Here is a 15370-nt window from a genome sequence, read left to right as displayed (position 1 = left end):
TTAGTAATTCTATTTTTTTTACTAACTATAAGAGTGAAAAATTAAAATTACATATTACTTTTATCTATTACTATGTTAGACTAAACATAATTACACTACTGGTACAGTTAGTCTAAAGTAAGAACTCCCCCAGCCATTCGCCTGGTGGTGACTATGGTAGCGAGGTAGAACTATTTCAAGTAGGGGTGTGGAAGTCATTGTTTAAGACAGGTTTTGGTTCGGGTCTGCGAGAGAAAGGGAATCTTAGCTACCCTCGCTGAAATACACTATTCTTGTTTCCATTGGAGCAGACGGCTTTAGATTTTGTGGTGTGGGGAGTTCATACCATAGACAAACTATATCTGTCTGACTATACTGTTCCAGTTGTAGAAAAATTAGGATTTTTTCATCTGCAGATTGACACGGGAAATTCTGCTATCATCAAAAACCTTTAAAGAATTTAATTTGTTGGGTGCACACACAAGTTTCTCACCTGTAGTGGCAATGGTTAAGGAGGCAGGAAGACTAGGTAGAGAGGCCCTTTTTTGAAAAGCTTGTAAAATCTTAGTGCTGTCAGGAATTGAAGTTTTAGCTTAGAGAGAAATAATGACTTAAGAGAAAAAGAAAACAAAAAGCAGAAAAGAAAAAAAAACATAAAATAAAGCATATAAGAGAACAGAAGCAGTACATATGAAAAAAAAATTATGAAATAAACAATAAAAAAATTTAAAACCCTGTAATAACTATAAAATAAAGCATGGAACAAAAGTATAATAGAGAAATAATAAAACTGAAGCATTATATAAGAAAAACAAATTAATAAATAATAAAAAACTGTTTGTGATATAAAATGAATCATTTTTTGAAACTGATTGGCGAATACATTAAAAAATAACAATCTTTTATTTGTTTAATTCAACCAAATTACTAAGGCATAAGGTTTGTTGCGGTTATAGAGAAATTTTTTTTTTTTTTAAACAAGAAAATAAAATTAGCTTTGATAGAGATAACAAATACCTGTATAAAACATTCATTAACAGTAATTGATAAAAATGTCTCAACAATTTTAGGTCATTTTCATATCACGTGTTTATCATCGTTTGAAGCAAACTTTACTAATTTCTATATCAGCCAATTATAATTTTATATTGATTGTATAAAAATACAATCTTCTACAATCTAAATTAGCTTTTTATGAAATATATTAACAGAAATAAATTGTTAACTTCTTAGGAAAACAGGTTATTGATGGATGTCGCACAATATTGCAATCAGGATATCACAAATACCTTTGATATCATTTGGCGTTCAGAATGTTGATCAATATTAATCAGTATTTACCAATATCCCTGTACTACTTGGGTATATAAATGCAAACTCATCAAAATAATCATTTAATTTATGGAACTCTTTTACTCTGAGTATTTTCAACTTTTCTTCTGATGGCTTGGTCTTTTTAAAACCTGCTTTTCTTTTACTCTAATTCTGTATAATCATTGAGAAGAGCATATAGTAAAATGATTTTATAATATTAATTAATATAGATTCAATATATCATGTTTTTAACTGCCCTGCAGTCGCTGCAGGCCTTCACCTCTTAAACTATCCCACAGAAGAGGATTTGTATTCATTTAATGCCATAGAAATAACAAAAACTATTCAAGTACACCATGAAGTATGATTAAATAGAGGATACGACACCAACCAATGATTATTTACAATATTTTTCCCATACAGAGAAAAGATATTCAGCTAGTATTAAATAAAAGAAATATATTTTTTGTATTCATAAGTTCATAAGGGAATTTTCACAACAAATTTGGTATCATATAAACATACCATTCAACTTAATGTAATAATTCAACTTAAATATAATTACAATTTGAAAAAGTAACAACACTAAATTCAAAATTATAATTACATATAAGTAAACAAAACTAACCTTTAACATCTTCATCTTCAAGAGTCGTGCTGCTGTCAGTGGATTCTTTAACTTGAGAGCCTTCACCTTTTTTGGCCATGATACTTCGACCTACATATTTCATTTAATTAAGGATACTCAGAAACACAAATTATGCTTTTATGCTCTCAACTTAAGATTACTGAAAACAAGTTAATACTATAAAAGTTACAGATTTTAAGAAATTATAATCTGCTTCAAAATTCCTTTTTCATTAATATATTTTTAGAAATGTTATATATATAGCAGTAATTTTTAAATATTCAAATACATAAATAGGAGCAGCTAGTAAGGATCATTTTTTTTTTTAATTTTAAGAACACTCTTGTAGTTTTTTTTAAATAATGAAATTATAAATATATTATTTGATTTATATACATTTACAATACAAATTTCATAATTTACAGGTATAAACATACACAATATAGTTAAGTACACATACGGCTCCCGACCATTCTGTCTATGGTGATGAGGGGTAGGATATAATTAAAATAATTTCTTTTAGATATAATTAAATACACATTAAACATTTCAAATAAACAATTAATGTAATATTATTAATTAAAAATTTTTTTACTGTTTATTAAACTACATAACACTAAAGTCCCCAGCTCAGGGTTGCCACAGAAACAAAATTGTTGCTGAAAATTATGAAAATAGTTGTCTAAATATGAACAAAAAATTTTCAATAATATGACTAAAAATTTATTAAATCACTTAACTGTCGAATACCATGATCCATTTAGTCAAATATGATGATTTTTATATAACCGTTAATATTCTAGTACTAAATTTTTATGACAAAAAAAATTTATATTTGCAGAAAATTAAATACTTTAAATTATTAGAATTAATTCAAAAAAATACTTTTTCATTTGAAAAGAAACAACCTTTTTTTAAAAATTTTTCCCTTTAATCAATAATTGATTTAGCAACATATATATTGTGAAAAGTGATTACTCAAATTCACACATCATAATATCTTATTAAAATTTTTTTTAATTTTAAAATTATGCATTATTTCGTAGCAATAACCGTTGAAAAGGTGACCAAGAAACAAAATAGACTTGCAGTGGAATCTGTGCAAATTGAGCACATTAAAAAGTGGTGACTCAAGTTTGCAATTCAATTTTTATTTTTTAAAGAATGTCTTTTTAGGCAAAAAAAAAAGTTGCTGTAGTCGCCTCAGGCTAAAAAGTAATAGTAAATAGTCACATTTTAATCGCCTGCGGTAACCCTACCAACTATACTCTTTAAACTACTAACTCTGAAGCAATAGTTTTTGATGTTATTCCAGAGTCAGTTTAGTTGATTTGTAGCATGTTGTTTCTTGTTCATAGTCACTACAAACTTTTTCTTTTATCCATTTGGCTAATAGAGGTTTTGCATAGCATGTGTCTTACGTTAACTGCAACACTAACCTTATTTTCTCCAGAGTTTTGCAATTTGCAGGAAACGTTTATGCATACCCTATAAAACTAAAATAACATTAGTGAGAAATAACAGTAAAATTATGCAAAACCTCCCTGACATTGTTTCAAAGATTTCTCATTTTTATATCTTTCACCACCCACAGAATGTTGGAACTGCTTTTGAACTAGAAAGCTGATCAAGAATTGCTTGAACAGTCCTTCCTTTTTTATAAGGTCTGAATTGTCAGGAGCCGGATAGACAAGAGTACATTCAAAAAGGGAATTTTTTTTTTCATGCAGCTAACTGAAGGAAAATACTACAATGCAACAATAACAAGAACACACACTTTTTCATGCAATCAATGCATAGAAATGGAAGTTCATTCAAAACACATATTTTACCCATAATTTATGCATCTAAAGGATTGCAGTTTTTTTTAAATTCATAACTACCGTTGATTACCTTACTAACTATTCATAATGCTAAACAAAATCAATTGAAGTCATTGATATTGATAATAAATTAATGATTAATTTTTGAAACTATTGAATTGAGTCATTAGTAATTTCCACAATTAATTTCCTGATTTCTTACAATTCACCTCAAAACTCATTTTCTACACATTAGTCGATAGGGAAGTTTTAGTTAAATTTTACCAAGGGATTCAATATTTGGAGGATAAAAGAATATTAAATGAAATGTTCCTATAAATTATGTTGAGTTAATAAAATGATTTTGAAAAATTTGACAAGAAGGGTACCAGCTCAGGTGATGTTTATAATCAGAGTGAGTGGAGGGAGAAGGAATAATACCGCTTTCTCACCATGATCATAAAGCCCTGATAAATAGAGTTGGCAAGGGGCAACGAGGTTAATAGAATGATTAAATTTATTTATAAAAAAAAAACTTAATTTAACTTATTATTGATTTTTATTTATTTTGTTTTAACACTAGATAACTGAACATTCATCATATAAAGTTTATATTATAAACGCCTGAATTTTGTCTGATCAAATTATAAACACTATACACATCAGATTGTAAACATTGAACGGAATTGCTGATCAACATTTTAATACAAATTCAAGACTTTCCTTTATGTTATCTTAGTTTGCTCGACATAAATAAAGGAAATATCGAAACAAAAACATTCTGAATTTGTTAGATTATTTTATTTTATGATTTTATTTTAGATTAAAAAAATAAAAATTTTTTTTTGTATAAACGAATTAACAAATTTTTAATGAAGTATATACTTTGAGTTCATTTAAGTACAGTTTGAGTACATTAAGTAGTTGTACAGTTAGAAAAGTTGTCATTAAACTTTAAGAAATTTATTTATGACTTAATCAAATAATTAAATTATTTAAAAGCAAATTACATAAAGCTATTTTAAATTCACTATGGTGATTGAAAACAAATAAGACAAGCATATCAATAATTATAAAATTAATGATAATAAAAAAATTGAATCACTTGAAAGACTAGTTTCTACAATAAATTTTGATTATACAATTTCAACATATTGCATACAGTGAATAACACTTAACATGGAAAGCAGGCAATGCTTCAAGCAATGCTCGTCTGCATGCTCACATGCAACATTAACTAAATAGCTCATGCAATTTATAAATGACGAATAGAAAATTAACAGCAATGGGTGATTAAAATTAGAAAAATAGCTCTAATAACAGAAATGGTGCAGATCACTGAAGCACTAAGAACTGTACGGAGTATGCCAGATTTAAAAAAATAATTACTTTAAAGGGAATAATAAAAATATAACAATGTTTTAATTTCATTTCTCAAACAGGTGCATCACCAAGAAGTGTCACAACAAAACGAATTATCTTATATATTTCGGAATACCTCATTGTGAATCATTCAAACACTTCACAAGTGAAGAAAAACACATCTCAGGAAATAAATTACAATATAAAAAATATATAACTGTAAAAAAAAATTAGGCCTCCTACACTTTTTTTTTGGAATAAGTTTACAAGTAGCAAAAAATAAAACAAAAAATAGTATGAATATGCTCGAGCATCCCTTTATAAACATAATTTTCAAAAATTACTGCAAATTTTTTTCAAATAACAGTAATTTTCTAAAAAGTAAAATGAAATTTAACTTTCAGCATGAATTAGATTAAAAATAAATTATTTAATATGCATTTTTAAAATCTATAGAAAAAAATATTACATGTCATATTCAATGTAAAGTTAGAACAATTAACTTTTACGAATAATAATTTTCATATTTTAACCTGAGAAAAACAAATTTAAGGGGTGGTTCTATCGGAAACCTATCAAAGTGCCTATGAGGGCCAAAATAATTTTTAAATGGTAGCAACATACAAATATTTAGTACTTGGTGCATACAAAAAAATATTACATTATCAATATGAAGATTATATGTTGGAAATAAACGTTACTTGTAAATTTTATAACAAATCTTTACATTCTTCCGAACATCAAAACATTCTTTCGATTCATCAGCTATTTTTCTATGAAATTTCTTTTTAATTATATATGAAACCAAGTGAGTGTTAATAACCTGAAAATATTATCCTACGAAGACCTGATGATGATCCTACGAAGACGAAGATGATACTAATTACAGATACCTCATAAAAATATACTGCGCAAGAACTTCAGTAATTTAGTTTTGGTTTTCTTCAAAAAAATTCCCATTGAATAACAGAATTTAAACAAAAGCTCATTGAAATAGAATTAAAAAGAATTCTTACTTACAATTAAAGACATTGAAAACCTTTTTTTAACTTCTCCCTGCATGTCTCACAAAATAAAGTGACTGCAAATTTAGTTTTATGTGTTGTCTTTGTATATCTTTGAGTAAATTTAATATAAATAGCTTTTATGGTTACCATAATAGAACATGCGATCCCAGATAACCGAAATATTTCCAGTCAGTTTGTTCCTTTTCTTGTAAATAAAAAGTAAACAATATAAAAAACAGCTTATATCCTATATTTTAATTAGTATTTATTTAAAATAACTTTATATGTACATATTAAACGTAAAACTGATTTTTCCATAAAAATCGACAATGAGGATCATTTGTAACTATGACCACTTTTTTTTAACCTAGCATTTAATTGTTTGTAGCAAAGGAAAGATCAAAATCAATTTACCTTGATTTGGAGCAGTTACATGGCCTGCAGGTAAAGCATGAAATTGTTAGAATGGATAAAAATAGGGAAAAAAATGAACATGCTTTTAGAAAAAAATCATGCGCAGATGAAAAGTAAATAAAAGAATATTACATTATGATAAAAATCACATCAATTGAAAAAATATACTAAGCTAAATAAAAAAAGTACAAAGAATTCAAAAATATAACACCCAAGCTGGAAAACAACTTGGAAATATGAGATAAGTCTATGTAAATGTATATCTAAGAAAAGCATAAGAGCAAGTGAGGAAATTTCTATAAATAAACAGGGCATTCGTTCTACATTATTTTTTTTTCTTCCTCAGCCTGCATATTGAATGTTATGTTATAACATCTATTTATACAAATAAAGCAAGGTGCAAATGATGACGTATAAACGAGCCTGCGATCTAAAGCCTATATAAAGAAAGATAATTTGGAGCTATTTACCTCGTGATATGACTGTTTAACCAATGTGCCAATGTAAGAATGTTTGAAATGACAAGGAAATGAGTTCATTTTAGAAAAAAATGTAGAAATTCTCAACAGTAAAGGGGTCATCCATAAAATATGTTCACTCAGGGAAGGGGAAAACAAAATGCAAGATATGCAAAAGGACATTTTAAGATCATGAAGGTTCATAGTTATATATGTTGCCACTAAAGTGTAGAAATAATTTATTGTAAAGATTATTGAGCTAATTTGCAGATTAACAAGGTACATACAAGAGATTGTTCCATTCTTCAAATTATCAAGGTAACTGGAGCATTCCTTAGACCAGGGATGGACAAACTACAGCCCGCGGGTCAACTGTGGCCTGCCGGAATGTTTTATCCGGCCCGCGGATAGAATTCTAACTTGCCGATCAGTGGCGAATATAAGCAAGATACATTATACATCCATTATTTTGTCTACTTTGTTTGAAGCTATTTTTTTCCTTTCCTTTTTAACAAAGTACTGATAACCTTTTTACTTTCTCTATTGGTGAAATTGATTGAAATAGTTAGCACAGACAGCTTCAATTGGTAAAACTTTGAACGCAAAAGTTCTTTATAGAATAGCCGCAGATTAGCTCCAACTAGTGTTTGTCTTTCTCGAGGATCAGACATATGAAATCTAACATAGGTGAATTGTGCTTCACATGTGGCAGACAGAGCATTTTAAGCTCCAACGAGCTGATTTTTCTGCTGATGCGAGTTTTAACATTATTTATTGAGTATGGAAAGATTGCACACTATTGTTGCATCTAAACATGCCAAAGTTTGAGTTATGCAAATCATTACCAAAACCTAGTTTCCTAAATTTAATATCTCAAGCCCAGAAAAACAGTGCTTAATCTTATATATGTGATCAAGTGTTTTCAACTATGTACCTTAGAAAAAATCATTTCAGAAGTAGACTAACAGACAAGTATTTAACCTCGTTCCTTAAAATAAGCTCATCTCACTTTGAACCTCAATATAAAGAACTTTCAAAAATGAAATCGCATTGAGCATTTTTTCAAATACTCAAAGAAAAAAACACCTTAAAGGGCTTAAAAAAAACACCTTTAAGCACTGTTTAAAAAAGCTATTAAGGTAAGGTATTTGGGTAATCGGCACCCTGTGCCGATTACCCAAAAGCACTTATTAAAGTGAAAATAAGACAGTTGCTCAAACAACAGCAATAGTAAGCTTGAATTAACATAATGTTATTTATTAATTTTTCACTATCTAAAAATTTAAATAGACAATCAACACACTAGTTGAAAGAATCAATCACTTTGAAAACCCTAATACAATGCATCATACGGTTTAAAATATTATTACGTTAAAGCAGGAGTGATTGTGAGCCCAAGTCAAAATTCCGGAAAATGTCTTGATTTAAAAAAAAAAAGAAAACAGTTTAAATTGAAAAATTAGAAAAAATTTTAAACATGGTTTTTCTTCCTTTTTCTCAATATTTTTTAGTTTACTTAAAATATATTTAAAATTTTACACATACCTATGATGACCTGGAGAAGTAATTGAAATTTACAAATATGTCTTTCTTGAGTTTATGATTATAACAACTATTTACGGATAAAAAATGAATATTAATCATGAATATAAGCTTATAAAGTATCTCTCTGACTCTCCCTTACAAACAAATAAAATAAACTGTGTCTTTAAGTTCCACCTTGGAAAATTTGATTTCCGTAATCTTCTGTGATCCATGATTTTTTGAAACGCCTGGAACTTTGATCTCCGGAAACTTCCGGATCACTGTTAGCGAAAATTCCGGAAATCCGGAGCACAATCAGCTCTGTTAAAGGAAATGAATCTAATGTCTTATTTAATTTTCAATATCTTAAGAATCAACAAATTAGTTAATAGAATGAGATAATTCAACTTTTAATACAGAAGCCATTAATGTGCAGGTCAAATAAATAAATAGTGGAAACCCTTGATTCCATACTTTAAAGGCTTACCCTTGTTATTCTGCAGATTAGCTAGGTGTATTTTAACAGATTTTGGGCTTTAGCAGTAATACATATTTTACCAATTATTGCCAACAATAAAAGAAAGGAAGAACTAATCTTCACTGAATAACTTTTAATTGGAAAATTTTGAGAGCACATTTGAAGCTGAGGTTTCTACTATAGCTTGATCTCAAACATTGTTTTGATCAATATAATAAAAGAGTTCTTATAAAATTTGAAATATTACCTTAAGGCATTATAATCAATACCCTAATGTGAATTTGGGGATGAATTTTCTGCAATTTTTTAGAACATATTTTATAGACAAACCCTAAAATCATGAGGAAAGACCCTGTCGAGTCATCAACTTCATACAAATCAAATTGCTAAATTAAGTTAAAACATGTATTTTATTCTTAAAATTTTGAATTTATTATTATTAAAACCTAAAAGATCTATTGATTAAAAAAAAGCTTTTTAAAAAAAAAAGATTTTATAAGTTATATAAAAAAAGACTTAAAACGCAAAAGACAAAATGGTATGGGATCATTCCGCACAAAATTTCACTTTCCTCCAAACTAAGGACCATAATGAATACTTATCCATTTCGGTAAGTTGTAAAAACCTAATACTGCAACATCTATTATGACAATTAATTATCACTAGCATCAATAATAGTTTGGTGATTTTATTATGCTCCAAGAAAGGAAAAAGTGCTAGAACGTTTAGTTTTAAATTGAATTATGGAATTTTAAAACAGGGTTGCCACTCAAATCTGGAAAAAAGATTCTCCGTGTTTTCCCTGTACACATATTACACACAATATATAAAGAACAAAAACACAATCATTGTGCTCTTGTATGAGCTGTATTAGGCTAACTATACTAGTTATAATTGCTGAAAAAACTTAGAGGTAAAAGGAACAGCTGAACATACTTAAAACAAATAATGATATAGTAACTAATGATATAGTAACTAGATTAATATAGCTGAAATATCCTCCTTAAATATCCCATAAATTGCACTTTGAGTGGTCACCACTTTTAAAAGAAAAAAATAAGAAACAAAATTCCCTGTTATTTTAGGTGATTTTTAAATTCCCCGTATTTTCCAGGTTTTTCCCTGTGGAGTGGCAACTCCGTAAAATTTCTTAAACTTTTTCTTTCCTTAACTTTCTTTTCAATCTAGAAAATTTTCCACATACTATTTTTTCTGTATTTCTTTTATTTTTTTTTTTTTAAATTTTAAATAAAAATAACTAAAGTGATTTCAGCATTGTATGTAAGCATTGATCATTCCCTTCCCAATTTGTCAGCGGTAATAAGCAAATCACAAACCCACTCTCTCAAAGCATTTAAATAATATTTGAACCACTCCTATAACAATTTTTTTTTTCAAATGGAAGAATGTTTTAAGTGCATATGGGTAGAAAAGCTGGCAACAACCCTAAAATGTCACTCTACTGTCTGTATATTAAGACGCGTAGAGTGTGAAAAATATAAGCCTATATTTTGAGTATCAAAAATGTAAATCCGTCAAAAGTAGAGTATGTTAAATCCCAAAAAGTACATTAATCTGCCTAATTTTGAAAAATATATAATTTCTGTATCTGTTAAGTAAAATATTTAAATGTCTTCAAACAATTAAAATTGAGTCCTAGTATGCGAGCGAAAATTTGATCGTTAGATCATAAGTTTCCAGAGTATTTGCTTTTCTATTTAGCAAATCGTACATTAAAATCTTATCATTTGATCAAAAATTATTCACACTATTTGGGTTTTTATTTCGACAACTGTAAGTATCAGATGACACACAACTGGTAGTGAATGGTCACATCTTCAAGAAAGTCCTCCCCAATTTAAATATCTTTAACAAACAAAATTGAAGTGAATGGTGAAAATGATCACAGCTTGATACTGGCCAACAGATGTTAGTAAGGTTTAAGAAACTAACTAAACACAAGGCTCATTAGCTATCGAACTAAAATCAGTATGTAAAAAAAACACTAATCCAGTCAACTATGACAGCTAAAGTTGGACACAGTATGCATATCTAAAACAGACCATTAATTTTTGAAAGAAATATGCTACGTAAAATTTTCCTTGTAGTTTAAAAAAAAAACAAAAAAAAACATGCAAACTTTAGAACTAATTCATATAAGTTTACAGAAACGTCACTTAAAACTTTCTTCCACTCAGCTCTTTAACTTGAAAATATTCTTGGAACAAAAACTTAAGTTATAGTAATTATGCAACACACACAATTCAAAAAAATTTTTTACACTTCCTACCTATTACAAAAAAAAATGATAATTAAATGCAAATAATAAAATCTAAATTAAATACGTGAAAAAATAAAGTGCTATGGAGTTTTATATAGCTTAAAATAATTGCTATTTTTTCAAACATTTCTCTATCAAAATTAAATGACCTTAATGGTGAAATTTTTATAAAATTAAAAATAGAAATAAATTTAAATATGCTTTTTCATATTCAGCAATAATTAACTATTTTTTTTTCTTTAAAAAATTGCAAGAAAAATACTGTCACTGATTTTAAAAATTTTATGTTAATTGGAATTTAAGAGCTTACAGGTTTTACACCTAAAATAATTTTTTTCTTCTTAAAAATGAAAATTCGCTTTGTTTATGATGCTGAAGTAAAAATAATTGCTAGTTTTAAATTTAATTTTCTCTATCTAAAATTAAAAAAAAAAAATGGATTAATCGCATATAAAGGAATTTAAAAACATATGTATTTGAGTATAATATAAATACGAGTAAGTGATCTTTGCAGCCGTTTTCTAGAATTTTTACTTTGAAATTTTTTAGAAATCACATAAAATGATTAGTAATCTGCATACCAGCAAAACTAAAAATGTTACTAGTACATAATTATACAAACAAATATATATATTATACAAATATATATATATATATATATATATATATTGAAAAGAAAATAAGCATAAAAAGATTATAAAGTATTGTGCTTAGTTTCAAAAAATTTCATCATTACTTCTTTGACTCAAATAAGAACAAAAGAATATCCTGAAGATAAATAATCTCAAGTATTATAAAATGAAGAACATGACATATCTACAACTTTGAAATTCAATAAATACATTCCAAAGTTTTCTCTCAAAACAAACAAAAAAGAAAACTAATAGTCATAACTTCTTATCTTTGTACCTCACTCTTATCACACACAATTTAAGATTATTTACTGACAAGTGTACTTTGAAAATAAATACAAAAGATAAAGTTAACAAAATCATCATTCTTATGTGAAATAAAACTCAATTATTTGAATACATTCCTAACACTGACAATCTTCCATCAGTTTTACATAATTAAATAAAAAAAAGTACATGAATTAAATACCTTTGATCTTTCAAATGACAAAAAAAAAATATTGTATTAACTTTAACCTGAATCAAAAGCAAATTTATAAAGTGGAAGAAAACTAGTTTTAATTAAGTATATGTACTAATACAAGAAAACAATGAAAATATGCAGCATTTAACACATGTAAATTATTTTTATGGATATTAATGATAAGACATTATGATTAAACTACAATTAAACTTGTTAATTAGACCACCTTTAATTTATATGATAAAGAGCAAAATCCTGATTCATAAAAGGACCATTAAATTTCGTCCCACAAGCGTAAGTGTAGCGTTAGAGGCAGCACACTATTTGTTTCTAGAAAACTGTTTAAGTTTAATGTATATAAGCATATTTATTTTTAATATGCGTGTATACAAAATGTTATAAAAATGCAAAATGAAAGCAAGAAAAAATTATGTATAAAATGTATGTACAAAACTTAAAATAAACAGTTTTCTAAAAATAAAAATTGTGCCCAACCCTCTTCACTCTACGCCTATGCCCACTAGTGAAAAGCTTAGATATAGTTTGTCTAAAGTAAGAACTCCCCTAGCCATTCGTCTGAACCCATGGCGGTGACTATGGTAATGAGGTATAACTATTTCAAGTAGGGGTGTGGGGTCATTGGTTAGGACAGGTTTTGGCTCGGGTCGATGAGAGAAAGGAAATCTTTAAATTTTGTTGCCCCCCTAGAGTGAATAGAGGCATCCTCCCGGAAACGCAATATTCTTGTTTCAACAGTAGCAGACTGTCTCAAACTTTATCGCGGGGGGAGTGCATACCATAGACAAACTATAGAGTTCATTGTAATATTTTAATTCAATCTTTTTCAAAAGGGATGTTAGTCAGAAGAAAAAATGCTATCGACAAAACAAATCACTTCAACATGAATAGTACAACATAAAATTTTTACACTTTTGTAAATAAATAAAATAAAAAAATGATACATATAATTGAAATAATAATACTTACTAGAAAAGTTACGTGTGGCTAACATGGTCGTAAGTATTGCACCCTAAAAGGATTGAAACACATACAAATATTTTACACTTAAATTAGTCCCTAGAAAAACAATGTATTTAACGACACGAAAATTAACCCCTCAACTTAAAGGCCCAATATAACATGGGGCAAGAAAACTTAGCCTGATATAATTGTAAAGTTAAAGGGCTAACAATCAGAGTGAAAAAAAAAATATTTAGAAATAATTACTACAATTTGTGATTCTTGAAAGAAACAAAAAAGTGCATTAATATGTGAAAAATAAGAGTTTGGTAGCAGAACTGCTAAGAAGTAATTAAGCTGAAATAATTTACAATTTGGGAAAAATCTTCTAGAAAACAAACAAAAGTTATTTAACTATGGCAGTTTGTCTGTGTCAGTACACAAAACATTCATTTCAACAATATACAAAATACTTTTAAGAAATAAAATTGCCTAAAAGAATTATTAATAATAAAGTAAAAATAAATCAAACTTTTTCCCATTTATAAGAAATGAGTGTTGCCACTAAAAAATATGAAGTATGTTTTTTGAATAGATGTTAAATTAAATTTTTAAATAAAGTATCAACTTATATTCACTAAACATGGGTTTTGACTATCTACATTTTACATGAGTAGCTTTCAACAAAGATATCGCAATTAAAATATAACAGCAAAGAAAAAAATAGTAAAAGTAGTTGTTATGGCATAAAATTAGAACCAAAATGAAGAAGAAAAAAACCCAATAAATATTTAAAAACTATTATTAAGTCGTGCAAAATTTTCCATTTAATTCATTGCAGAACGAAATCCATATGATAACATCATTGATTCTGCTGTTATGGCATCTTTAAATGTTTCAAAAACTTTCACTGTGTTACGTTTTTTTTAAAAAAATATTCTTGAATAAATTATCTTTAAAAAAAACCACAAATTTATAAGAGAAATTATTAAGCCTAGTAAAATTTTCCATTCAATTCATTGCACAATGGATTCTACATGACAACGTCATTGATTCTGTTGTTATGAAATATTTAAATGTTTCAAAAACTTTAAAGTATTGTTTAAAAAAAACTTTTATATTTAAAGAAAATACAAAATATTAAGATAGTTTTTAAGAGAGGAAAATTGATACAGAGTCATTCATATCTACCTCATTGTTTATAATACATAAACATTTCAAGATAAAGTAATGTGTGCCTTTATTACTAGTGTATAAGTCAACTCTCTAATTTTGGAGTTTTGAAGACTTAACACGGGGATATATGGTAATTTATTTCTTTTGCATAGAGAATTTATGTTTTCAAATTTGAATAAAAAACTGTATGATTCACTTTTAATTTCTTACAATACAAAACAAAATTCACAGCAGGGAAGAATGTGAATTATAATTACCTTCAGTTTACGACGAGCATTGAATTTCTTGAGGCAGTCCACAGTTTCTTGACGATGAAGAGTAGATGCAACACGCTCTCGTTGCTAAAGAATATAAAAAAAAGGTTTAATTATAAACAATAAGGATATAATAATGATGAAAAGAAAATGTTTGTAAAAAGTGAAATTCAAAATACTCACACAAATCCATGGATGTTTGAGAGCTTCACTGGCAGTGATTCTTTTGCCTGGATTTACAGTTAACATACTATTGATTAAATTCTTAGCTTCAGGTGTCACTGTATCCCATTCTGGAGATGGATACTTAAATACAATATTAAAAAATTAAGGATAAATAACACTGTACAAAATTTAAAAATTGTTTCATAAAGATTTTATTACAAAAATATCAATCATTTACGGCTAATGATGGAACATGAATAAAAAGCAGTCTCTGCTGAATTTTGCAAGAGATTCTCAATTTCTACCCTCTGATATCGAATCAAAAAATCTCTTGATTTTATAATGGTTAATGTAATAATGTACATTGATGTAAAGTGCTTCGTCAGAAACTAGTTATTTTATCATGATCATGTTAAGTCTTTGAAAATTATTTTCGACTTTGTTAATATGTATAGTGTTTAAAAATATTTTTT

The 15370-nt window shown here is 27.4% G+C and overlaps 1 protein-coding gene across 4 annotated transcripts in view; it reads right to left on the bottom strand.

Annotated features, from left to right (window-relative positions):
- CaMKII (Calcium/calmodulin-dependent protein kinase II) overlaps positions 1-15370 on the bottom strand; it is a 130274-nt gene that overhangs the window by 16399 nt on the left and 98505 nt on the right. Inside the window, exons 10-15 of one of the 4 annotated variants that reach the window (XM_043046972.3) lie at positions 14916-15038; positions 14736-14819; positions 13330-13372; positions 6507-6530; positions 1922-2011; positions 326-571 (exon numbers count right to left, since the gene is read on the bottom strand). In XM_043046972.3, the coding sequence (XP_042902906.2) occupies positions 375-571; positions 1922-2011; positions 6507-6530; positions 13330-13372; positions 14736-14819; positions 14916-15038 (561 nt within the window). In that variant the 3' untranslated portion in view covers positions 326-374. Of the gene's footprint in view, positions 1-325; positions 572-1921; positions 2012-6506; positions 6531-13329; positions 13373-14735; positions 14820-14915; positions 15039-15370 lie in introns of those variants that run through there. The other 3 variants (XM_043046970.3, XM_043046973.3, XM_043046971.3) reach the window with 3 other exon arrangements.

The sequence above is a fragment of the Parasteatoda tepidariorum genome, chromosome 6, assembly GCF_982258835.1.
Source record: "Parasteatoda tepidariorum strain Cologne lab strain chromosome 6, Ptep-v5.0, whole genome shotgun sequence".
Taxonomy (NCBI): Eukaryota; Metazoa; Arthropoda; class Arachnida; order Araneae; family Theridiidae; genus Parasteatoda; species Parasteatoda tepidariorum.
Note: the sequence above shows the minus strand (reverse complement) of the source record. Positions and strands in the feature narration are given on the sequence as shown.